The sequence below is a fragment of the Blennius ocellaris genome (assembly GCF_963422515.1).
Source record: "Blennius ocellaris genome assembly, chromosome: 17".
NCBI lineage: Eukaryota > Metazoa > Chordata > Actinopteri > Blenniiformes > Blenniidae > Blennius > Blennius ocellaris.
In genome coordinates this window covers 3407666-3435370 of record NC_137666.1, presented here as the reverse complement: position 1 = coordinate 3435370, position 27705 = coordinate 3407666, and the positions used below count along the sequence as shown (strand labels likewise).

The window sequence follows — 27705 nt, the reverse complement described above, 5'->3', positions numbered from 1 at the left end:
CTGCCATCAGGACTGGATGGGGTTCAGATCGCTCAGGCGCTGGTGAGAAGCCCCGGTCTTGGGCTGGAAACAAGTCCTGGGGCCACTTTGGCTGGAGCGGCGAAGGAGGCTGGGAGGGGTTATGATGGAGGATGGAGACGAGGAGCCGAAAACGTCGGACGGAGACGCGTCGGCGGCCACACGCTGTCATCGGTCTCCTTCGGAGTCCAACCCCCCCCCCCCCACCCTCCCTCCCATCACTCCCCCCACTTTGGATGAGGGGGCAGCGGCGAGTCATCCGGGGGCAAGTTGGTGCGTCCAGGTGTGAGTCTGATTCCACAAAGGGAAGAGGGAAGTCTGTCCCGCTGAATCCACTCGTCTGGTCTCATTCGTCAATCGGCGGATCTTGTGATGCATTCTGGGAGAGGAAGGGGCGCCGGCTGCGCTTTGGCTGTTGCGTCCAAGCACGGCAGAGGAGACCAGTTTACCCCACAAGCTCTCAGCTATTTCTTTTTAAAGTTATTCTCCACTGAGGCTGGAGTTTTTACAACCCCTTCAAATAGAACGGTTCTTGAGATGAGTATGACATCATTGGCATGAATCAAATTCTTCTTGAAAGCTTGACCCTTATGGTTCACGTCCTCCTTTTGAAGAAACAGGAAATCCACAATAACTATTCTCAGGGGAATGTTTTTGTTTTGCCGCAGCGTAATCCAAAACGTGAACATGGACCATATCCGTCCACGGAGAGCAGAGTTTATGTGTGAATGTAGTGTGAATGCATGCAAAGTAAAATGTGGGGGGGGGGAACAAAACAAAAACAACAAAAAAAATCCACTATACCAGATTGCTGGCCATGTGGTCGTCAGCTGCTCAGTCAGCAGAGAGCGAGAAAGACGAGACGCAACAAAAAGTGTGCCTTTTTATCGAGACGGTCCACGCTCTCAAAAATGGCCACACGAGATCAGATGACGGTTCGGTGCGTCGGTTATAAAACATGGCGTCGGCGTCTAAACATGTGCTTTTCTTTTGAATGCTGAGGACGTACGACAGCCAGGAATGGTAGTCCCTGGTTATAGTTTACAATATATAGATCTTGGTATACGTGAGGCTACTGTCGGATTGAACATCGCCTTGGAAATGGGAGGATAAATTTGGTTTTCCCACATTTTGAAGGAACCACTGAATTCGGGCATCCTTTCACTTAACGTCCTGTTAAACACGTGAGCTGTCATGTATAAAGCAAATAATTATAATCTTCCACCTCGTATCCAGAAGATATTCAAACATTGAGAGAGTTGTTTTTTTTGTTCAAAACAAGGCAAGAACAAATAATTTAAAAAAAAAGTAGATGCCTTTCTGTGAGACGGATTTGGAACAACTTGGACGATAACTTAAATAAAAAAATTCAAAAAATCAAATAGCTTTAAAACATTGAAAAGGCGGTTAAAGTTCACCACTTGTGAAAAATATTGAGCTCAGGAAGGCCGAGATCAAAGGAAACTGTTTCCTTTTGTTGTTGCAATAATAAATATTACAACTTCTACTAACACATCCTATGCATGGAAAAGTCAAGTTACACTTACCTTAGACTTTAACTGCAATTTTACAAAGCTCACACATGCGTTTTCTAGCCATTTGTTTGTTTTAGGCGAGTTGATGGCTGCTGTGACACTACACTATACACACTCACACACACACACACACACACACACACACACGCTGGGACGTGTCCCACAATGCATCGCTGAGAACGCCGAGCGACGAGGGAACGCCGGCGCACAGGGACTTGCGGCGCAAAGTGGCGCGGAGCGAGGCGGGGTACCGATGGTGGAGGAGTTCAGACAGATGGGGCGGGTTGGCGGTTTGTGGGTGCAGTTCTCATTTCGAGGTGATTCACGTTTGAAGTGGGCTTGCAAAATTGCTTTATGGAAAGTGGCGAGCAGCTCGTCGGGAACATTAGACTGGGAGCAGCAGGGAGGCCGGCGTTCCATTAGGGAGCTCTACTCTGCTTTTATTACCGGGATTTGGAGTTTTATGGTTATCATTATTTGCAATGGAATTATTATTCACATATATCTGCGAGTCAGCTGTTTGGACTGGGGGATACTGGGACACCGGCGTGTCTGTGACTGAATCCATGCCTGGTTTCACGTGTTTGTACAAGGGAGCCATTTTTTTTTTGTGTGTGTGTGTGCGCACGTGTGTGTGTATTTATGGCTGTTGTAGGAACCTAAATCTGTTCACTCACATTATGAAGCGATGTCGTCCTTGTGGGGATACAAAGCAAGTTGTCGAAACTAAAAACATTCAGCTGTTACATAAATACTTGTTTTTAAACGTTGGGGTTATTTATGGTTGAGATTAGATGAGTGGTGGATACTGGTTGGGGTCAAGTGAAGGGTGTGTGTGTGTGTGTGTGTGTGTGTGTGTGTGTGTGTGTGTGTGTGTGTGTGTGTGTGTGTGTGTGTGTGTGTGTGTGTGTGTGTGTGTGTGTGTGTGTGTGTGTGTGTGTGTGTGTGTGTGTGTGTGTGTGTGTGTGTGTGTGTGTGTGTGTGTGTGTGTGTGTGTGTGTGTGCGCGCTGACTACACAGTTTCCGCTCATTGATGGTCCTTGTCGCTCGTGTTCTCGGCGTTTCCCGGAGTGAGGTCAGAACGACTTGTATTGGCAAGGCAGCGCTCGGCGATCTCCGTCTGCAGCCTCGTTTGAATCTCCTTTAAAAACTCGTCCTGTTGGTCAGACACAAGAGCACAGACCGATTTAGCGACAGACCGATTTACACCAACAGATGAGGGTAGTTCAGTCCGATGACGGATGATCAATGCCCAGTTTCAGACATTTCAGGTGAAAAAGCATCTTTGTTTGAGAAATGGGTTTTTTTTGTTCAGATGGCAACGTTTTCACAACAATGGCAGAAACGCTGAAAACAATGTAGTTTTCATGCGGGGCCACAAGTGGGCGCTGTTCATATGAGTTAAACCACCCGTGTTTACGTGCAGAGAACAATTCATGGTAAACATTCATCCTCTCAAAATGTTCACTTTATTGGAAAAGCAATGTTAAATTAGCGCACCGTGAAAACAAACACGAAAACCACAAAGATTTGCCATTTTAGCTTGAAAACATGCAAATGTTGCCTCATCAAAAACCCCCACATCAAAGTAAAGTGACACTTTCCCCAAATTTCATCCCATAAAAAAAATAAATAAATAAATATATATATATATATATATATTACCCCTTAATGGTAAAAAGTAATGTGATCAGTAAACCTTCACATGCTCATTATACCATCATATGACATATATTGGCATTGTTTGGTACTATATTATTACAAATTAAATAGTATTTTAGCCTGAAGCAGCTACATTTGAGGCAGACATTACCAAAGTTTCAATTAAACCGGATCTTGGATTAAAATTCCAGGTGATTATTGATCCTTCCACTTGAATATCATAAACAAAAGTGGAATTCTAATGCTGCTATTGTCAAACATCCATGCTTTCATCAACTCTCTATTTCTATGGCACGGCAGGTATCCAGTTCTACTTATACTGAGATGTTTATTTTGGTTTCTGTTTTCAGTTTCTTTTTAAGTAAAAGTCAGATGCTACTTTTGTGGGTTGTTTTTTTTACAGAATTTGATTTTACCTACCTATCGAGAGCAATTCAGATATGATACATGATTTGAAATGTTTCCCCCCCGTTGCATCTGATGGATATAGCTATGTTACCGACATGAGTTCTTGGGGAAACTCTCTAAAATATAAATGTGGAAAACTTAGAGAAGTTACGTCAAAATTGTAATAAATAAAATAAAACCCTGAGGTGAAAAATAAATAAATGGAATTAACGCACGGAGCAGCGTTCCTGTCTGGCTGCTGATCGTCACAATCGCCAAAGCACTTTTTCCCACCTCATAAATTATCGCTGTGTGAGGACGGGTGTGATGCTGTCAGGAAAGCCCAGCGTCTCGAGAAGCAACAGCAGCAAAGGCAATATGATAAACCCCGCCCACTCCATCCCGTCGTCACCCGCTGCTTTGTCTTTTTTTCTTTCTTTAATACAGAAATAGATCACAAGATCAATGTACATTCCTGAGTCGATGACTTGGAGAATCAAAGTTCTCACTTGTTTTCACGGTGCCGTGTAAAACTGGGAGCCTAAACTGGCCATACATGTAAAGTGTGACAGTTTGTTTGTAGCCGGAATTAACATCCATCCCCTGGAAACCCGAGCATGATGACATGAATACGTTGAGATTGTGGGTAAAGATGACAATAAGAACGTTCATATGCAGATCAGATCAGATGGTCGCTCCTCATACATTGCGATCGCCATGTTTGTCTTTAATTAGGCCGGCTTACAGAAAATGCATGCAGGGAATCGCGCTCGTCAATGACGGACCAGTCACGTGTCTTGGGTTTGTGCCCAAAGTCGGCCGAGATCCCCGATCGTACAGATGGACGGATGAACGTTACTGTGGGTTACGAAATCAAATATTCACTTTTCTTTTTTCTTCTTCCAACGGAACCAAAGAATTTTCAGATCGAAAGAGCGCAGGCTTCCAGGAATTGACGCCGTCGCGACAAGACGACGCAATCGAGGCCTCGGTAACCAACCAAAGCCCTCGTCAACTCGACTTTCCAAGACGGGGGAATCGAGCTCGCCAGATTCTGAAGTCTCCCAAGGAGTTTAGGGGGAAAGTTTGTTCCAGTTTTCTTGTTTCGCTTTGGCTCAATTCTCAACGACTCACCGGACGAACAGTTGATTCTGTTGAAAAACGTGGTGGAAGCGATTACGTACCCACGAGGACAATTTGCAGAATCGCTTCACAATTTAACTTTTAGATACGTGGCCGAATACAACTGAATGATATGTTTACCTTGACCGTGCCGAGACATTATAATGGTTATTTCTGAGCAGGTTTATGTGGAATTAGCAGTTTAAAAAAACAACAAAAAAACCCTAAATGTTTTCTTAAAAAAAAATACAAAAATAAATCATACTGAATTTTGTCTCATTTATCATAAGAAGCTATAAACTACAAAAATAAGAAGTGAAGTGACAGATTGTACTTATTTATGTTGTGATTTCTGAGTCATTGTGCTGCAATCATGTTTGGATTCATGTCTACCTCATTAGGAAGACGATTACTTTTTGTCATTTTTTTGTATGTCTGAAGTCTGAAAAATGTCTGAAATTATATATATATATATATATGTGTGTGTGTGTGTGTGTGTGTTAAAAGTTACTTTTTTTTCCTATAATGCACATCAAGCCTCAGTTTCTCTTCACCCTGCTTCAAAAATGCCTAAAATGTGCACATATCCTTCGACAGTGTGGACTTTCACCAATTAGTCCTCGGTTTTCCAAACAGTTTTCATAGATTGAGAAGTAAAAGCTGTACGACAGTTTGAACTTGGGCAGTGCCTCCCCAAGGCATATCCAGTGTCTGGATGAGCAACATGCACGAGTCAGTTCTCCAGTATGAAACTCATTTACGTAAAAAAAAAGGCAGATCGCTACGGCGCCTTTGGGCGTGACCGTGCTACGCTAAATGCTATACGTACATTCACAGTGCATTAGTGGATTGGCACTGCGCTGCTACGGCAGGATGACCACGCTAGAGATGATAAAGACATTTTCACAACTTTATTTTGAGGAAAAACCTGAGCTACCAGACCGTCGGCAAAGGGAAGCTCAGACTTTCATGTCAATTTGTGGAAGAGGTGCAGCGCGGTGTCGTTTCAGCACCACAGACAGCGCCGCCGCCAGAGTCGCTTCTGTGGTTCCAGCAAAAACAATGGATGCGATGCCACGTCATGAGACGTATCTTGCTGGGAGAGTCTGGATACTGCCACTGAATAATTGTTTAACTTTCTTTAATGGTGTTTTACCATCTTGATTTTTCGCATATCACAGCGTCACGGAGCGGATCGGTGTTTCAAATGTCTTTATTTTGGGGGTTACAGTGGTCTTGTTAGTGTTGGTAATGATTGTGTTGTGTTGCGTTTTTGTTGCTTTGTTCGTGTAGTTAGTTGATCAAGTTTATTTTAGTTTAATAATTGGAAGTTGGCACCCGGGGGTGAAGAGAGTTTTGTGTGTTTTGTCGTCCTGCCATGGTGTTCCTGTTTGGTGTGTCAAAATAGAAGCCTGATGTCTCTGTAGTCAGTATGAAGAGAAAAACTCGCTCCAATTTGTTAATTTTCCACATAGTTCGCCATTCAATACAAGTCATTGGTGCGAACATCGATGGTTTTGATATGTAATGCACTTTTTGGAAATATTGATTTTCAACAATCTGGGGCTGTTGAAGAACATATAAGGACTTTTTTCTTTATGTTTGTGTGACTTTCTGGTGTCAGTCATAATAATATCGTTTGTAAAATGTATCAAAAACATCAACATTTTATTGAATTTCACTCCTTTCAGTTTTTGTTTTTTTTAAATCAGCAAGTGTTCTCTAACCCGTACTGTCTAACAAGATTATTTGTAAAGAAACAAGAAAATCTGGAAATGATCATGTACTTGCTCCATTAAAAGTACCTATTTATCCTTCTTTGCATGTAGTTGTGACTCTTTTAGGAAACACATGCAGTCGATTAGTTTTCGTACAATCAAAGTAGACAAAGGCTCTGATGTGGATTTGGAAATTGTGTCGCTTGTTAGTTCTTCATCTTAAATAAAAACTGAGAAAAAAATATGCGAATTTGTCAGTTATGACAGTAATGAAGAATGTTTACAACTGTAATTTAACTTTTGAACTCTGAAGTGCTTTTAGGATTATTTTAAAAACCACTTTTCCCAAAAAAAACCCAAATAAACATTTCCCTCAGCAAAGAAAACCTGTGAAACTCTCAGCGTTCTGTGCATTTGCCTGACTCCTCTGCTTCTCTTATTCTTCCCTTCCTCCCTCCACACCCCCCCCCCCTTCCTCCTCCTCCCCCCCCTTCCGTGGCGGCGGTCTGCAGCAGAGCAGTTAATAAAGAGATTGATTATCGGCCTGTCAGGAAGTGACAGTTGGACAGGGCTGCACTGCGTGAATGACAGAGGGCATGCTCACCACGCAGCAGCCTGCCTGACACACACACACACACATGCACGCACGCACACACACACACACCCAGATGCCTTTGCCAACACACAGGGTAGGTGAGGTGGTGGAGGAGAAGGATGTAGGGAGGAGGGTGGGTGGTGGTGGTGGTGGTGGTGGATGGGTGAGAGGCGGGCATGTGGAGAACAGAAACGCAACCTTCTGCTGGTGGAAAGGATTTGTCTTCGTGTGTGTGTGTGTGTTTGTGTGGATGGGGGGGGGGTCAGAGTTCACAGCTCCCGCCTTCTGCTGGGAGCGAGAGACGGAAGCCAGCACTGCTGTACCCCGAAGCCGGAGGGGTCAGGGGGGGCCGGGGAAACACACTTTCACCCTGGCGGCGGGCTGGTGGGCATCTGTGAACATACTGTCTGACACACACACACACACACACACACACACACACACACACACACACACACACACACACACACACACACACACACACACACACACACACACACACACACACACACACACACACACACACACACACACACACACAGCCACTTGTGATGTGTAATTTCTTGTTTGTCTTAGATACAAAATATCAAACCTGAACCAGCCGGTTAGGGGGCAAAAAAAAATAAAATAAAAAAAAATGCTGTCTCAACAAATTATTTTGCTGCCATTCATCAACGTGGAACTCGGTCAGAACATTTCTGGTTTGGTTCCAGCAGTGTTTGATATTGACCAGCTGTTTGGCAGGATGTTTTACGGCTGAAACTTTTTTTTTTTTATTTACATTTCCGTCATTGGAGTTTACGATAATTGGACTTTACCACACTGGCAGTTCAGAATGACCTTACGGATTGATTTTACAGCACAAGGATGAGGAAGAAAGTGTCTGGGCACTTTCATTTGATGTCACGATGCAGCTTTTTAATTTTTTTTATTTTCTAGGGAACATCACATATTTTGGAACTTTAAAACCGTGTTACTTTACTATAAGTTCTAAAGCTATAAATAGATTGTTTACTTGATGTAATTTCATTTCTCCTTTAAGTGAAGAGGACACATAGTTCACTGGGGTTGTATTTAACCAAAACTTTTATATAATTATGCGATATAGGGGCACATATTCATGGCTACACTGGCTGTGCATTCAATTTATTGTAATTAAAAGTTCACAAACACAAAGTTTTTTACAATTTCTGTAGCCGAAATGGGTAAAAGCTGAAGCCAAGGCTTATTTTTGCTTTTCCCTTTAAAATCCAAAAAGTTTCCCAGGACACCAATGATACAAGAGAAAAAACCCCAAAACAGAAGCAAAACAAAAGAAGAGGAAAAAACTAAAACTTTGATTCAGTTTGATTTCAGTCATTTTCATTGTAGCGATTAATTATTTTACATTTCAATGTTGTTGCTTTTTTTAAGCACAACAGAGAGACATTTACAGTTTTAATTCGCCGCTAAGTCCACTCCATAATGTTTTTAACATTGGTTCCCACAATACCTCTTTCAAAGACACCCAGTCCTCTTAATGTATAATTATTTTTGCTTGAACTACTATTTCTAATGTTTTTAAGTATACAATATCTAAAAATGTTCACATGCAACCTTCTATAAATAGTATATTAGCATTTCCCCCCCCCCCCAATAGGAAGCTTTATTTTTCATTCTAATAATCATTTTATAGAGTGTATTGATATGGCCTACATGTGTCCTGTATGTATTTCCCCTAATCTCAACACAATACGTCATATATGGGATTTTATTTAAAGTATAAATGCAAGACTCACACATACAGCTGTGGACAACTGACAAAACATGACGGGGAAGAGGGGGCAGCATGTGAAGTTTAATACACAATGTCTTGAGTTATGGCCATTCATAGTTCTGGACGCACGGCATTGAACTTTTTCAGTCTCCACGGAGAAACTCTTTGACCTCACTTTGAATGTCATTTGTGGTTTACTTGTGTGTGTGTGTGCGTGGCTTTCCTCTGGTTTCCTCCCACGTTCCGAAAACATGCATGTGATTGTAATCGGTGATGCGGTGTGTGTGTGTCCTGTGATAGACTAATAACCTGTCCTCAATCTATTTCAACGTGTTTTCATTGACGTCCAGACAAGAGGAGGATACAACGGCCAAAAAAGACGTGTTAAAGAAAACCCCCCCAAAAAAACTTTCATTCTGGCCCCTCTGAGGACGTCTTCTGGATTTATAGACTTTGACGCCTTTTAGACGTGTTTTTTTTTGCTCAGTGGGAAAACTGGACTTGAGTAAGCTGAGCGAGGACACAAAACGCTGTTTTATTATCTCTTACCGAAAATAGAGGAGGAGAGCACTTCACACCCAAAGAGGACGGATAGAAGTGGGGGAGGAGGAGGAGGAGGAGGAGGAAGAGACACAGATGGACAAGTGCTTTTACGGCTGAGTCTTCCTCTGGCTCAGTGCCACGGCCACAGACTCTCTTTGTTTGCCCGGCTACTAAAACTAATAGAGATAAAGGCAGGTTCCTGCTGGCCCTGAATTAGAAAGTCATTAAGGAGTATAAACACACATGGGAGCGCTCGCAAAGCACCAACGCATGCACGCACGCACACACACACACACACACACAATGTGTGTGTGTGTGTGTGTAGAAATGCGAAGGCACTCGAGCTCTGTGTAATCGAACGATTTCAGTGCCGCTCTGCAAACGGAACACAATGCGCACGCACGGCTCTAATTTTAACCTCGGTTCAAATTTAAATTGCACAACATAGGTGGCGTCACCTTTTAAAGTGTTGGACCCCACAGAGGTAGCAAAATCAAAAGCGCCTAAGTGGTGTTATCACTTCTCAACTATGATCACCTGAACTTATGAAAATTGATAGATTTATTTTTATTTTTTCATAAACTGGCACTTGATTCGCGCGCACCCTGACTTTACCCCCAAAACCTGAACTTATTCTCACTCCAATCCAAAAGGAGAAATGACAGATTTTCCTAAATGTGAACTTCATCAATGACAACTTTTCCTCACAACTTCCGTGCAAGTTCGCAAGTTGGGTTTGCGATGTTGGACACCCGAGCAGCTGCAAGAAGCAGGAGTAGATCTGGTGGCGGGAGGGGCAGTAAGTTCTGGACAAAGTAGATCAAACAAGCCGCCCAGTGTGCAGCAGAAGCGCGAGTGACATTCTACGCAATGCCCCTTTAAAATCCACTTTATTGACATTTTCCTTGTAATTAAATTGTCTTAACAACTTCCGATTTTGATGTATAAAATCCACAGATTTAATTTTTTTTTTTTTACAACTGCACACTCTACGAGTCTCCATCCACCCAAAGATCAATCTTTAAATTCACATACTATGTTTTATGTATACCTGATACAATTGCAAAATCAGCTCCGAGTCCACTATTAGAAATCAGAGATTTCTAATGTTTTTTTTGGGGGGGGGGGGTGTTTGCAGCAGTGTTGGCTGTATTGTATCAAACAATGTTTCTGATATCCTGCCTCCACTAATCATAATAATAATGTGATTTAATCTGATCGATTGTAGAAACTAGAAAATGTAAATAATAAATGATGAATAACTTTCCAGTAAGACTGGATTGTGAAAACAGTGATGACGCAAATACACACAGAAACGTGCATCAGGCCTTTCTTCTTTTTTTTTTCTTTTTAACTGTACCTCTGTTCCACCATCCCTCTCTCCCTCTCTCTCTCTCTCTGCCATTTCAACATTCGTTAAGATGGCTGCACGGTGGCTGCTGGGAACAGGCGTTTAAAGCTCTCCGAGGTGCAGGTGGGGGCTTAAACATGCTCATTTGTTAGCGCCGCATTTGGAGAGACAACCTCACAAATGGAGGCACTGAGCGGGTTATTATTAGCAGGGAAGGGGGGGCGGGGGGGTGGGGGGGCTTCAGTGTATTGGACTGAGAGGGAAACGCACCTGAAACACAGAGAGACAGAGAAAAGTAAACCGGGGAGGTCAGTAAGGTCACAAAGGTGCGTTTCAGTGCGCTCCATGCCAAAATCTGTGAAGACGCAGTGTTCAGACTCACACACACACACGCACACAGAGCGCAACAATACCTGTGCCGCCTCAGCCGGAGCATTAAAGATGTGAAAACAGAAGCGGAGGAAGAGCATATGGAGGCCCCAGCAGAGACATTCTTATTTCGATCTGTGAAAATTCATTACGGATCCTCTGCCGCGATGAAGCGCGCGCACGAGAACCTCGTCGTTTGTTCTCGTCTGGGAGCCAAACAAAAGGACACGTGTGCTCGTTTTTTTTTTTTTTTTTTTCTTTTTCCGCAAACGGGGGATGCGGCGCGGGCTCATTTCAAAGGCGCAACTTGAAAGACGACAGACAGCTATTTACAATATTTATACATTTAGGATGCTGATACTATGCATAATATGCGTCTGTGCTTTGGTGTGTGTGTGTGTGTGTGTATGTGAGGAACTGTGTTTGCGTCCAGGGGCATGTGTGTGTGTGTGTAAAGGGGGGGGATCGCTTATGAAAAAAGGTTACTTTGGAAATTCTCTGATAATTGGTGCCTTAAAAGGAGCTCATTTTTAACTATGTCACCACGACTGCTCGATGACAATTAATCTGTTTGCGGCTGCTTCCTTGGCATCTGTGCCAATTACTTTATATGCTAATATATGTAAATGACATCTCACATGCCAGTTTCAAGTATTATGCGAGTGGCGTATTGTGTCTTTTTTTCTATTTTATTTTTTTTTTTTAAAGTCATATTGTTGAGGCTGATCAACAACGCCACTGCTTTAAATTTGGTGTGCGTGTGCTAAGTTAAGAATTTCCTCCCGAGCTCAGCGTTTCTTTGCAACGTGCAACGTACACACACACACACACACACACACACACACACACACACACACACACACACACACACACACACACACACACACAATTCTTACCGTTTCCAAAAAGATTTGACCCTCGTCTGAGTTTAAAACTGAGATATTATGATGATTATTAATATTTTTGCAGATAACTGCACTGTTTATGCACATTAAATACAAAGGTAGTCTTGATGAAAAGAAAAGTTTTGCGAGGCAGCTTTTACCGTTTTATTTAGTTATGAGGAGAAACGTGTGTCATTGTAAAAAGAGGGTAGAAGGTCAAAATAACATTTATTTTATTATATTTTAAACTTAATTCTTCAGTAATAACTAATGAATGTCATTCAGAAAAACGTTTAAATAAGTTTTGTTTTTTTTCAAAAAGAGCCTCATAACTTTTCCTTTCAAAGACAATAAATGAAAATGTACAATTTATGAATATATTTATTTATGATCTGGTTGTGAGTTGAGGAATTGGTTGAACTTGATGTTCGTTTCTATTTTCCACTGCAAAACAAGAGACATTATGAAGACGTTTCAGTAATAACATGCTGGGAAAATATTATGTTGAATTGAGTTCTAAAGAATTTTTTTTATGTTTAAAGAATGTAACATGAAAAGATGCATCTTTATGACCACACACACTGAATTTATAATAAATTTGTTACAATTAAACACCATAATAAGATGTCAGTGTAATAAATTCAATTGAGAATGGCCATTTCTGTGTATTAATAAAAACATACATACTGGCATTTTCACTTGTTAGATGCATGCGCTTTACTTTTGAAATGTATGTCGATCAAGATACCTGAAGGTAATAGATGCTTAGCAAAGGACATGCAGCATTATTTGTGTTACTGTCACGCAGCATAATTTCTTTAAACACGACACAGGAAGCAACTGTTTAATCCCGCATGGTGCATGCATTGTCATATTTCCTTATCTGGATCTTTTCTATGTGTATACTTCAGGTTTAGGGTTTAAATAATTTGTGAATTCGAGTGTGTGTGCGATTAACTCCAGGTGAAGTTGTTTGTGTTTCTGATGACGTGCAGGAAACCAGACATGGTTCAAATATGACACAAGGAGGCAGATCTGAGCTGCAGCTCTTTTTTTTATGTGTGTGTGTGTGTGTGTGTGTGTGTGTGTGTGTGTGTGTGTGTGTGTGTGTGTGTGTGTGTGTGTGTGTGTGTGTGTGTGTGTGTGTGTGTGTGTCGTAACTAAACACATTTGCACAACAAATAATCAGAAGACCTTATACTGTATATAGACTACACACGAGTTAATGTAACTGTTAATGTAATTGGATAAATGTTCTGATCAAAATAAATTAAACAATGAATGAAAATGTCACCAAAAAAAAACACAATTAAAGAAGGAATTGTTTAAAAATTGACAAACATTTAGAGACATTTCACCTGTAACAGAGACACACAAATAGATTTGCTTCTTCACCCTGAACACAAACACACACACACACAAACACCATGAAATCTCTATACATGTATTTAGATAACTTCATAACAAAGTATGTTACACAAAACCAACACGCACACAGCCCTGATGCCTGCTTCAAAAACGACTTAAATCGGATCCCCTTGCCAAACTTTACTCGCCACTTGCCTCCAAGCGGAGACCCGGACAAGAAAACCTCCACCTTTTTAGGTACAAAAACAAAAAAAACAAAAAACAAAAACCCTCACCCACTTCCCAGCTTTAAGTCAGTCAGCTGTTCTCCTACGTCAGGAAACTGCTCTCACTGTACGTCTCTGGTATTCCGGTGGAATAAAAGGAAACAAAGGTGGAGTAAATGTTAATGAATGCTCTTTGAGGATAATTCACAGGCGCCTTCCCCCCCCCCTCTCCTCCTCCTATAAATGGCAGTAATTGCACGCAGACAGACGCTTTAAGACGCTTTCCCCATTGTTCCCCTCTCTCCCCCTCGCCTGTCTCCGGCTCGGTCTGCGGGATCCCACCGCTCCGCCTGAAGATGTCACTGTTGTATATCGAATAGCTGCAAATCTGTGTGTGTGTGTGGGATAGAGATGCGAGAATATGTTTTCATGTTCCTCAGTGAGAAACAAAGCGATGTTGTTGTATTTAAGAGGTTCGACTGTGAAGTTTTGACAATGACACACACGCACACAAAAAAAAAGAAGAGAGAAAGAAGAAGGGAGATATAAATGCAGTTTGACCCAGCTGGGTGATTTCCAAAAGGGGGGGGAAAAAAAGACATGAATGCAAAACATTTAGATTACATGCCAGATTTATATTCTAAGTTTGACTTTTATTATATGAATATTTTCTCATTTTGTCGACCATTTTGGCCTGAAACTTGAATAATACACAACCGACGTGTCACAGTAAAGAAACACACACACACACAAAAACCCCCCAGAAATAATTAAAACAATTATAAACAAATGTGCTGTGCTCGGCACAGTTTTAACACACGCTTGCACCGTGGTCCAGCTTCACCGCAGCTTTTCATGATGCACGCTGGGATGGTTTCTGCCATTTATTTTGGCAATTAGAAGATGATTGTTGTGATTTGATAATTGCACTGATTTTACTTATTTATTTATTTCAAACCGGGAAAGAGGTGTTTCAAAAACAACCTCCACCGTCGTCTGGATTCCCCGGCACCGCGCGGACGAGAGGAAACGCTATATTTAAAGTCTGCACACTTTTCTCAGTGTGGCTACTCCTCGAGTCCTATAAGACGTCCCTAAATTACTCTTTTCACTTATTTCACTCACTCGTGCACTGCACGTTTTAGAAGCTTCAAATCAGACATGGCTGAATTAAAAAAAAACAACAAAAAAAACCTTGATCGCCCGGCTGCAAAGTATTCCAGCCTGTGCGAGATTCGTCGACACGGTCGACTCCTTTATGTCTTATGACAAGTGAAAATTACATTGATCACTGCTGATATGAATCCTCTGTTTGTGCTGTGAAGCTTCACAACTATACTGCAGCTCCCTCCCCCTGACGCTGCGGCGCCGAGGCGGAGACACGCTCGGGTTCAGTGTGTAAGCTTCACACCATCAACCTCTCTCTCTCTCTCTCTCCCCCTCTTTTTTTTTTTTTTTTTTAATTTCGTCTCCACACACTGCTTTTTCTTTTTTTTCTTTTTACATGACTGGGGATGCACGAACACGCTGAAAATAGCAAGTCTACGTATGGAAACACCGTGGAAGTTGGGGGGAAAACACTGGAGGAAGTTTCCGAGGTTTTAAAGAGACACCTGCGGCTGATGTAATAGTTTCCTGGCAGAGTTTGGAGGAAGTGATGAATTAATTCCATATTTGAGCAACAATAGCAAAAAAAAAACCAAAACCGTTTTTATTTGCACCCTGCTATCTTGGTGCAAATAAAATAACAATTGTGCTTTTAACAGTTTAATATCCAGCTAAATATTGTGGAAAAGTGATTTTAATTACCTAAAAAAATAGGAAAAACTGATTGAATCACTTGATTGCCTCACTAATATTAAAGACTCCTCTGGGTTTTTTTTTTTCTTAAATTACTTTCTGGGTTCATTTAATTCAAACACACACATTTTATAACACATGCTCCTACGTGTTTTTTTGTCCAGTTTTTATTCTATTTTTAATGGCAGAGTTTGAAAACCCTTTGCTATTCCGCTGCCCTCTTAACAAAGGAAGCTCTTTTATTCCCATTCACCAGTGCAAGAGAAAAAGTGAGCTGGATTGTACAGTGGCATGGAGCAACACACACGTATGCAGTTAGGAAAAACCCATATTATAATTTAAAAGTTCATTCTTTAGTCGATAAACTCAGAAAATCAATTTAAAAAGTTGAAGACTGTGATCATTATGGTCTCCAGTATAACAGAAAGGGAAAATATATGAATATTTAAAATATTATAGGAGGATGTTGAACAGAATATAACAAAAAAAGCCCTGAAATATTTCAGTTTATGAAACAGAATATAAAAGTTTTTAAAAAAAACTGTCGTATTTGACCATAATAGGGTATATCTTTAAGAGCCAAAAGTATTGTTCACGGTAGTTTGAGCGACGCAGAATTGAGAGGAGGACTGTCCTGCAGCGATGACGACTGAAAAGCATCGATCAATAGTCCCGACACCCGCGAAGGTTGAGGAGACGGCGAACGAAAGAAAACACTGAATTCTGGTGCAAACATGAAGAAAGAAAAAAAAACCCTCCAAACAAATCTGATGTTCAAAGTCGCCTAAACGTGTCAAAGTTTACAGACTTTATTAAATAATGCTCTGAACATCAAGCAGCATTTTCAAGCGGAAGATGTGCTCGCGGCTTCGAACGGCTGAAACAAATTAGAATCTTAATGATCTGTTGTTAAAGTTTGTGATTGAGTTGTGTGGTTTCTTGGCCTAAGAATTGCGATTTTCACCCAAAACAGCTGCTCCTACTTTCAGATGGACTGATGATCCAAGACTAAACCGGAATTAAACCAAAATACCCTCGTTCTTCACAAGGCATGCTGGTCTGTGAGTTTCAGTAGCGTTTCTATCGAAACACATAAGAGCTGAAAAGTTGGCGAGAGAAGTGTAAGAGGAGCGCCACCATTTTTTTTTTCAGAGGGGGGGTTGTATGGACACACGGAGTGAAAGTAGTACTTCAGTTTGTTAAAAGGCCACCGCCGATCTGCGCTCTGCTACACCTGCCAGAGCAGCCATCCACCTACGGCTCACTCTCTTCCCCCTGCTCCCTCCATCCCCGCCCTGTATTTATCGGGCGGTGTGACTTCTAATCCCTCTCTTTAGCGGTGGTGTGTGAAAGCTAACACTCCTCCATGAGATTATGGAGCGCCCCTGGGCTGCTGATTATCTGAAGAGACCACCGCAGAGACCCCCGGCCATGCTTTCCCATGCCAGCTCTGTTTAATTGATCTTCATGCTTTTACAAGTTCCCTCCAACCTCTACAAAGAAAGAGGATATCGACACAGGTGGAAAGTGGTTGTTTTGGCTGCGAGTGATTAGACTTTCTTAATTGGATGATGTTGATGTTGACAGTTTCTCGGCTTCCTTCTTTGAAGGTGCCAATATGCCTGAACCGGAGCCGCCTGCCACTGCATGAGATGTCCAATGTTTGTGTTGGACTGTACTCTGAGTACTGAACGTGGTATTTCAGAAATATCAGGCACATTCTCCTATTGGAATCCCTGAACACGGTGGAACGACAACTGAGCTTCAAGCTTCGTTCATGGAACATCATATCGGCGCTAAACTCGTACTTATACTTTCAACTGTTTGCCAGATATAGAGCTGCTTTGAGTCATGCAGTCAACTTTCTGTTGACGAGAAGCACCAGCTAATTAGCATAATGGAGACCTCTGAACACTTTCAATTAGGAATTAATATAAGGCTGAAAGGAGCTAGAGAGTAATCTCGGAGACCTTAGATATTCGCCAGTCCGTAATTAGACAATCTGCGCACAGACGGAGGCCGTTTGATGATGTGGCTACTCGTCCAAGAAGTGCGCACCCGGCCAACTTCACTCCGATGGAGCCACACTGAATGCTCGGTGGGGTAAAGAAGAAGCCCGGAGAGACGACTTAAAGGCTCGAAGGACTCGCTGGGTCACGGGCACCTTGTTTACGAAGTCAACTACAATCCGAAAACGACACTAAAGAGAAGTGAAATAACAGAAGGCGGCTTTTAAAAGAGTCTGCAGTGAAGACTGGATATCTTCTGTGGCCCAACGATCACCAGAAATAGAGAGCGGAAATACTTCATTAATCCCAGAGGGAAGATCTTGAAAGACTAATGTCTCAAGGTCTGTTGTGCAGGTCTTGTCAGCAGCTCGGTTCACGTTATTCCTGCCAAAGGATATCCATTAATGTTCATCATCAAATCCAAGAATTTACTTGGATTTACAAGCAACTATAAACATGTTTAATGGTTGTGTTCAAAAACAGGAAATGCTCTAATTATGTGTGATAATTTGCTTCGGCACACTGTGTGTGACTCTGGTCAGCTCAGACTTTAGGACAAAATAAACCATGAAGCCCCTCCACCAAAAATAAAAAAAGTCTACATTTCCCTCCATCACTTTACATAAAGACCTCAGAATTTCTCGCATTAATTAGTGAACTACTATTTTCGTAATGCTGAACACATGACTCACTGACCCTTGATGAGGTGAACCAGGGGGCAACTGCAATCAAGCCTAAAGTACAAACTTTGACGGGCCTTCTGTTTTGGTTTTAATAAGACGCCCAGCAACATAGCGCATCATCCAGGATGCCATGACACTGGCGTCGAGTGCCAGCATTGCCCACAACCACAGAGGAGTGTTTGGGGGACGGTTTCTCTGACCTCTCCAACGGAAACAAAGGGGGGGGGGCTGGCATCTGTTTTAATAAAGCTGCCCACTCTTCATTCACCATGTTAACCCCTCTTCCCCTCACCCCCAACTCCCCAAGCTGTGGAATGGGAATTGGCACCGGAGGAGAGGTGGCAGAGGTAACAGCTGGTTGCAGCCGTGGCACCGCGGCCATGGCACGACCACGGCTTTATTAGTGGCGTCCAGGACGCCAGCTGATCCTCTCCCTGGGTCCCTGTCACCGTGACATCTTCATCACTAAGCTGAGGAGACAGGCCAGACCTGCCAGCCAGTGGAGGTGACGACAAATCCAATTACCTCCCCACCATGGCGCCCACGCCAGACTTTGGTGGTCGGGGCCGCCGCGGATGGAGAGCAGTGACAATGGGGCAGTGGAGCATGATACTGTTAACGGAGTGGAGGAAACGTCGAGATGTTGGACGGGAGGTGATTTGCCGACAACAAACGGGAATGTATTTTTGATTCAGTAGATATACTGACCGCACTTTGACTTGAATACGGCAGCAGCTCATGGCTTATCGAAACTGCAGCAGATGGTTGGGACCTTCTGTAACGTCACAAAACTTTCTGAATTGATGAGATTCATGTTGTGCACGCTACAGATTTTGATGCCATTTTAATTTCAAAAAAGGCTTTTGACTCCTTAAATAAAAAGACAAATAGAAATTAATATTTCCTACATTTCTTGACCATTCCTGGAAAACCGTGTGAAGCACATGGCTTGTTTTTGCATCTTTACAATCATTCGAATACAATTTTCCAATTTCAGCGACTGTGTTTTAACTCCCTGTTGGTCTTCTGACATTTTTTTGGGTCCCAAATAATTGAATCCCATGTAATGTTAGGCCTATATGACTTCCTGTAAGCGGTGGGCATAAACAAAAGTCTTCCGGTGGAAATAATTATGTGGAAACTGACGAAGGTGCAGTGACTTGATTGAATGAAAAATTCATGACTGGTTTGAGACTTCTGAAAGTCACAGCTGAGCTGATGTCAATAACAAGCATTGTCCCTTCCTAAAGATCCACTAAGTGAGGATTGCCGACCCGGGCCACACGTAGCGCGGCTGACCGTGGCCTTGAACGTGCTTCAACTTCTTTAAACTCGGTTATAGCCTTTTATTTCCATAAGAAGCCGAGGGAGGGGGCGGGCGGGCGGTTGGTCAAAACACAAAACCAATGAGCTAATAAGGAGGAGTTTTCAAATCCAGTGAGTGCCCCGCTTTTAAACGTTAACTCAATTAAATCTCCATAAACAAATTGCTTCCCCACTGGTCAAGTGGGACAGGAGATGTTAAGTGCCGCCGCAGCTGCAGGCCGGTATTGATCCGCCATCGGCACTGCTGTCCTCGGCGCAAGGATTAAGGTGAAGGAGAGGTGAAACTTTGTCTGGCAGTGAGGATGGAGGATTTCCGCTCTTTGAAGGAGCGAAAAGCCAAAAGGAGGCAAGCAGCCAAAGCGGAACTCTTCAGCCGTTGTGTTTTTTTACCCCCCCCCCCCCCCCTCACTCCGTCAGTCTCCTCTTTCCACCAAAAACCTGCGCCGTGTTGAAGGAGTCTCACCTTATCACCCACCGAGCCTCAGATTTTGGAGTCTCGCCTTCAAGCTGCCGACTCCGGTGCCCAACCGGAGAAGCTCGTTCGCCACTTTCTCCTCCTTGACATCCCTCCATACAGGGATGGAATGATCGATTCATGAGGGCAAAGAGAGAAAGGAAGAAAAAAAAATAAAAGGAGGGGATACTTTGGAGGGTGAGTGTATGCTGGGAGTTGGAGCGGCTCTCGCTTTTGAAGGTGGTTGAAGTCTTGCCAAGATATTTCATATTCATAGTTAAATATTCAGCGCGCATGGTGGACAGGGGCAATTTCTGCAGTCAGCCCGCCATTCAAAAGTGAAAGGGATGTGGCTTGTGGATGAAGGGAGCGAGAGAGATAGACACGCATGGGGCTTCATGGTAGTCAGATGAGAGGCTGCCAGCTGCTGATGGGTGACTGTTTGAGCGTGGCGCTTCAGGACATGCCCGTTGAAAGACGATGCGATCCGATACCCCCACTTATGCGAGGCTTATATACATATGCCCCCTCTTATGCAGAAAAGGTCCATATCAATTGCAGAACTTCCAATGTTTTGGTCATTATGCCAAGTTGTTTGAATGGGCGTCTTGTATGTCTGAATAGGGAATGTGGATTTACTGGGCTATGACCACTGTTAAAAAAAAAAAAAAAGATTTCTTTGCATAAAATGACCTTGTGGAATCTTCAGAAATGTTGAATTGAAAAGACCGGTGTGTTCGCACAACTGCCAAAGAAGTGAAGTTTTGATAAGTTATACCTGGACTGTTTTGACTTCAAGACAAACTTCATAACATACGTTGATTCCTTTTCTCTCTTTAAAGGGCGAGTTTGTACTGACTTCAAAATACGGTTCCTATCTTGCATCCTTCACAAATTAAAGAGATTACGGGTGGTTGTCATGTCTGCTGGTAAATGAAGCAACATATCCAGAATGACGCTTGTCAGAACAAAGTGAGTTGTATTCAAAAAAACATGGAGAGAATTTTGTCTACTCAAGAGACAAAGCTGAAAAACATTTATCAAAGGGCAGAATTTTCACTCAAAAGGCTCAGGATAGGCACGACTCCATCAAGAAAAAAAACTATATTCTTTATGTGAAAACACACATTTTCAACAGTGTACAAGAGACAAACCCTACATGAGCTTGGAAAGAGTTTTCATAGCTGATCAAAAACAGTAATGTATTGTCAGATCGAGGAAAACATAAAAGCAACTGGTCTTCTTGCAGAACTCGCTTCATCTAAAAGTTTCTTACCATTCCGATTGACCAGCTGGGAGAAGTCTCTCTGTTAGAATAGTTCCGCCAGTTTAGCCAGTATTGAATCTGATGCCCTGAACGTTGAGCTGAATAAGGCAGTATAGAAGATAGCGAGATGAATGATTGCATAAATGTGAAATTATATAAGTGAATGAGTGAATCTTTGGTATGGGAGCTGTGCCGCCAAGAACGAGACCAAGGAACCTCATTTCAGTTGGCGGATAAGTTGCATTTTGTCAGTTTTCTTTGTCTAAAACTAGTTGTTCTGGTTTAACACAAGTCATTCAACCACAAGTTGTTTTCCTGGCTGTTACTTAAACCGTATTGTCTTCTAATCGGTGACGAATTCTCCTCCAGAGATGTTGCAGAGATTCCAGCGTCTACCAGGTCAGTCAGGGCTGATAAAGTTCTTTCCAGTTGCTTTCAAGACAGTTTCTGATGAACCATGATGATGACGACGACCTGAAGTCCAAAGCAGACTCTATTAGTCATGGATGGTTTCAAGGGCTTCAGGTTATGTAATTCCTGGGCTGTTTTGTCATTTAGTTATTTGAACAGTTTTACAAGCTTCCTCCTCATTTTTAAAATGTGGATGATATGATGAACCAAACGCTTCACTCCATCTCTTGGCTGTTCCTGGAGGTTCTTAGAACTGAAGAATAATTCTTCCCTTAAGGTTCTTTCAGGGATTGAAAAGTTTCTCCATTGTGAAAACAGTGATGTTTAAAACAAGCATAAAACACCATGAAAGTTACTTCAATTGTGTTTCTGGACGATTTAAATGAAGACTTTGTGATAACGTGAAATTTGCAAAAGCAGTGCGAGTGTAACAATTATCACTTTCAAGAGTAGTGTTTTCTCATTCCACCCTCCCTTCTTGACAGCTTTCCATCATCTCCACACTCGGAGGAGGTAAGAAAATAAACTAAGGAAAGTAAAACGGTGTGATGGAAAAAAAAAAGACTGGGATTCATGTCAAACATTATTCGTGGAGGAGCCGCGCCTCACCCTGTATCAGAAGCAGCCACTTTGCGGGAACCAGGCGCCTGTTGTGACTCCGTTCCCCACCGGGCCCCTGTTCAGATCAATTCAAAATGGTGACACTCCTCACCCCATCACACCCCCGACCGCCCCCTTTCCCCAACTGCACATCGAAATGATTACACGACACCCCCAACCCCCAACCCCAAACTCACACACAAACAGACAAGCGCACACACACATGTACACACACACACACACACACGCTCAGAGGGGCTAATTAAGGCTTTAATATGCAAATGAGAGCCGCAGTAAATTACACAGCTGGCAAATATGCCTGTTTTTGCCTGAAAATACATCAGGAGTGCAGCGAGGAGTGTGTTGCTGCAGTTGTTTTTGTGTTTGCAGAGAGACAGGGGATTGCCCCCCCACCACCACCGCCACCGCCCCACCCCCAAACCCCACCGCCCACTCTACCCCCCCAGCAACTCCAGACCCCCTCCTTCATCTGTCGGAGAAACTCATCCGGTTTCGTCCCTTTTCGGAGACATCGGGAGGTCAGCCGAAACATCAGGGCCTCGCGCAGGTGAACGAGATCGCCTTTGACCGTGTGGCCACAGTGGCACAGTTCCACGGGCGACGTTGATTAGGGCAAGTTTTTCCAAGTCGCTGTGCTACAACTGGGTAAAAATGTGCACAATTTTGGCAAGTCTGACAAAAGGCCAACTCATGCCAATTGTATTACAGCCTCTCGGACAACGCGCTTGTGCATAACTCCTTTAAAAACTGATGACTGGACGGTGCATCATGGACAGAACCCAACAAAACCAGTGCAATGCCCAAGGAAAAGATTGCTGGTGCTACTTTGTTAGGCGTTCTCAAACTATGTCAGGTACAGGATTTGTACACCCGAAGTGCATAGCAGTAGATAGCAGTGACCTGTTAACATTTCCTTGTGCATTAATTTAGTTTTCAAAGAGGCAAAATCTTCACAACTGTATTATAGAGTAGAGATAATAGGTTTTGTCCATATTTGTTATAAAAAAAAAAAACACCTGTCATAGTGTTCTGTTCATGACTCTAGCTGCTCAACTATCTTGTTAAATAGATCGATTTTTCATTTCCTGAGCCAAATGGTTTCTGTTGGTGAAAGCCGTCTACTGAAAAACTTGGTCGTCTGGATGGGGACGGATGGTTTAAAACCTTTGGCTATACATGCTACTGTGAAAGAGTGAATCGTACTTCTTTTTGGGGTCAATATGAGATATTCTCTGGTCATTCACTAAGGTAAATAGTTAACAACAGTCATCTCTTCAAGCCGTGAGTGCTGCAAAGTGTCGCGCGGTACCAGTAGGTGGCTGACTGATCTTGGTAACAGCGTGAACCCGGGTCCCTCCAGCAACTCTGAGCCCCTTTTCTGCTGCCCTCTGAGGCGTTGCTGGGAGGTTTGTTCTGCCTGGTTGCTGTTGTCTGCCTTACGTACTCTATTCCCCCGAGCGGTGGTGTCATCATGATGCGAGCCGAAACCTGAGTGCCGACTACATGCATGGTCAGGCCGTCCTGTCACCTAGCCACCCTACTGGGACTGACCGTGACAGGAGGGGTGCCCATAAACATACCCAGAGACCTCTTTGTCTCGTGCTTTTCCTAAAATAAGACTCCGTGCTCAAATGGAACCCCCAGTGCAGTACATCGCCCACGGCAATCTCTCCATAGACCCGCACGAGCGCATGCATTTTGTCTCGGATGTCACCTGCACACCGCTCTCATTCCCAGCAGCGTGATCAAAAGTCAGCCAGTGAATTAAAGCCAATTTAACATTTCCTTGGTGTTTATGAGCAGTAAATGATATTGTAGTCAGAGTAAGGCAGTTTTAAGTTTGTTTCTCAATCGTTTGTTTGTGTGATTCTGTATATTTTGTTTCTGTATATGTTTAGATATACATATAGATTTAAAATGATGCAATGTAGGTATCGTGTCAGGATGTGGTTTTATCTATCCATCTGCAAGTAATTTAAAAGTCAACTGAGAATCAGTGAGACATAAAATGGCTGGACTGAGATGGCCTAATGTCAGTGTTCCAGGACAGCGCACACTCAAAGTTGGGACTGATGCATCCGGGGGCTCCCATGAGACTATTTGAAAGCGAGGTGGAAGGAGGCTCAAGCCCAGAAACTTGACCGGTTGCCAGAAATGAGACAGGGACGAGAAGGATCCGTCATTTATGTCCACTAAAACTCATGATGCTTTCCCCAGTGGCAGCAGTCAGGAAGCAAACAATAGGAGAACAACCTCAAAGAACCCCTCTCCTCCATCCTGGCTTCTCTTGGAATATCATCATGCCACCCTTCACACCAACACCTGGAGGTATCTCATGCAAGTAATAATATATTTTTCTTTTGAAATATCACTTCACTGAAATAAACCCGACTTGAGAATGTGGTGTTTATAAAATGGAAATGTATTTGCTATCAGATACATCAAACATCTTTCTTCCCATAAGGGTATAATACCAATTGTCCACAGAGAGTTGTGACAAATTAATCTGAGAATAGTCTTCTGCAGCAACATCCAATCATCCATCTTCTCCACCACACCAGAAGGACGATAAAATCAGGACAACATGAGCAATTCAATGGCGACGAAGCAATAATTTCCCCCATTTAAAAAGAAGGGACTGTGACTGAGCCGGAGTGAAAGATCTGCTTTGATTGGTTGGGTTGAAAGGACAGTGGACAGAGATGAACAGAAACACAGCTGTGGAGGGAAGAGAGGAGAGCTGAGCTCAGTGCATCATGACTCACTTACTTATGCCTGGTGTCATCATAGGTAATGGCTGGTTCAATCACATTGGTCAACTTTAAAGGGGGCATAGTATTAAAAAAAAATCACCTTCTAATGGTTTTCAGACATTAGCATTAGCAATCATCACCTGGAATGACGCCTCAGAAGTGAAGAAAGTCCGTCTTCTCTCTCCCTGGCTTGTTTGGCAGTTTTTTAAAAAGTGTGTTGCTCCAACCAGCCAATCAGAACTCAAACCCTATATGGTCTCATCTGGAGTTCAGCCAATCCCAATCAAGGTCGGCCCTCCCTTTGACTCCTCCCACAATCAGGCAGCTCTGCTCTGGCACATGGCACCACGAGAGGAAATAATTCCTCCTCTTCCCAAGATGGGAATGTGTGGGCGGAGCCAGTCCAGCTCACATAGACACAGCAGATTCTGAATGCAGCTCCTATGATCCAATATTAAAATGGAGGAAAATCAAGGAAAAGATGGATTTGGGGGCAATAAACTTTGAGTGCAACATGTTTGGACCAACGAGACCCACGTGAACGTGTTAACAAGCTGGATGACATGGCCCCTTTAACTATCAGCTTTAATTAAAAGTAAAGTTTTAAGCCAAATCTTAAACAGATATGGCGTCGGATTTTAAAATATACACGAGGCACCCGACATAAGCACGGGCAAACAGTTCTATCGGGATGATATGTCACGTTGAGGCCTGGAGGCTATGCTAAAGCGTGTTCATTAAGGGCTTTGTCTGTGAGCAGGTACGTTTTCAACTTGGCAAGGAACCAATAAAAGACGCTTGTGTGGGAGAAATATGACCTCTCCTGCCCTTCAGTACTCTCACTGCAGCATTTTGGATCCCCTAATTTTTGGAACCCCCAGATAATAAAGACATGCAATAGTCCAGTCTATAAGCAACAAATGCCTGTACAGTATTTTTAGGGGAGCAAAGGGACTGGATGTTCCAGACTTGTGCTGCACATGATCGGTACATAGAGGCTCAATAGAGGCTCATAGTTCGTCTTTGGTCATAAAATGTGATATGATCTTTAATTAAGTTGCAAGTATGGATGATCACAATGTGCTTAACCTAATGCAACACAAGCAATTCTAATATTTCATGTCTTTATTGAACACGACCATTAAACATTTACAGTCCTGCTGGAAAAAGGAAGTGAACTCTGGATTCATTAACAGCCTTGAAGCAATAAAATGAACCGTGACGCTCTCTTCACCGCACTCCACTGTGGGAATGATGCTCTCATGTTGAGATGTTATGTCCAATGCATGCGACTCACAAAAATGAATGCTGGGTAATTTTTTGGGTTTTTTTTTCCCCCCAGATATGTTATGGTCACCGTGCTCTTTCTTTCTTATACTTTTATGTAAAAGAAAGCCAGTTATCCTTTTAGTCCCTCAAGGTTTTTTAGCTTTTACTCTTCGCTTCATCTTCTTTTTTTTTCTTTTTTTTTAATTAAGTATTGCGTCTTTCGAATTATTTGCCCAGGTTTACCCACTTTTGGAAAAATATGGGCACAGTACTAAATGGTCTTTAATTCTGGACATTTTGTGGAGCTGTGGACTAGTAAATACTCAAAGGTTCACAATTTCTTCGTGAAACCTTCCAGTCTGATGTAATTGAACAAATATCCATCAGAGACCAGAAGATCGTTCTCATGAGCAACAAAAACAAAAAACAGAGCTGTTTTACAGTCAATGATGGTCTACCATTAGAACAAAACAATTTAACTCATGAATCCATTAAGATATGTTTAGACTTTATAGAATAATAATTGCTCCACATTTTAGGTTAATTGTTGACACAAAATTGTGAATATTGAATGTCTTTGCCTTGTGTTGGACTCTCAACCTATCCGGTGTATACCATTCCTTCACCAATAGGGATTCGATCAAGATACTTTCCTCTGGATGTATGGGTTTCCTGGTTTTCTTCTTAAAGCTGTAGTAATCTGAATCAAAAAAAAAAAAAGCGGGCCCTCTCTAAAAGACCCCGCAACACGCCTCTGAAGTTCCGTCCTATTGACACACACGAGGCGGCAACTTTCCAACAGTTACACGTTGCTAACGTGACATTGAGGGACACGCAGCGTTATCACCGCTGTCTGAGAGCAGCTAGGACGCACGCGTTGGCCAAATCCGAAGCCAAATATTGAAGCATCAAACAGGTAAACAGGAACGCAGGGGCTGCCTCGTCCAACCCGCGATTATGAGAGCACGGAGCAGAGGAAATTTACTTAATTAGCTGGGTTAACAGAGTCCCCTGATAAGGATGTATAAACAGCTCCACCTTGCAGTGGCTACAGAGAGAACTTGCCCCTCGGAAAAAAGGCGTATTTCCACTTGGGCCAGGGTGCATGAATATTTTAAACGGGTAAATAATTAATAATTAACAGCAAACAGGCCACTGATCAAATGGAGCAATGTGGCAACAGACATGAAAAATCAGATTCTTGTAAACAAAGACGAGAGGACCCAGATTTACTCTCCTTCTTCCACCTTCTTTTTCTCGCCTTTTAAATATGCGCATCTTCAATCGCCCCCTACATCTGGGCAACACCACACACACACACACACGCACATACAAAAGGCACATATATGGAGGCACAAACACGCAAAGTGCCGCCATAACCCCCCCCTGTCTCTCGCTCGCATTCATACACACACTTATTTTCCTACCGACGAATGAAATTCTCGCGTGTTCCTCGGCGACCCGGGGAATGTGACTGAGCGAGAACACTTGATCTGGCCACCCGCTGCTTTCTGATGGAAAGATTTGCTTTTTAATACAATCGTCACTCCTCCCACCTGGATATGCCACGCCAAGACAAATCCCAGCTGTGTGACTCT

General features: G+C 42.8%; 1 protein-coding gene across 1 annotated transcript in view; it reads right to left on the bottom strand.

Annotated features, from left to right (window-relative positions):
- Nucleotides 1-2580: 2580 nt before the first annotated feature.
- LOC308142243 (protein phosphatase 1 regulatory subunit 37) overlaps nucleotides 2581-27705 on the bottom strand; it is a gene marked incomplete at both ends in the record, with an annotated part of 56272 nt that continues 31147 nt past the window's right edge. Inside the window, 1 exon segment of the mRNA XM_080512591.1 lies at nucleotides 2581-2709. Coding sequence (XP_080368717.1) covers nucleotides 2581-2709 — 129 coding nt within the window.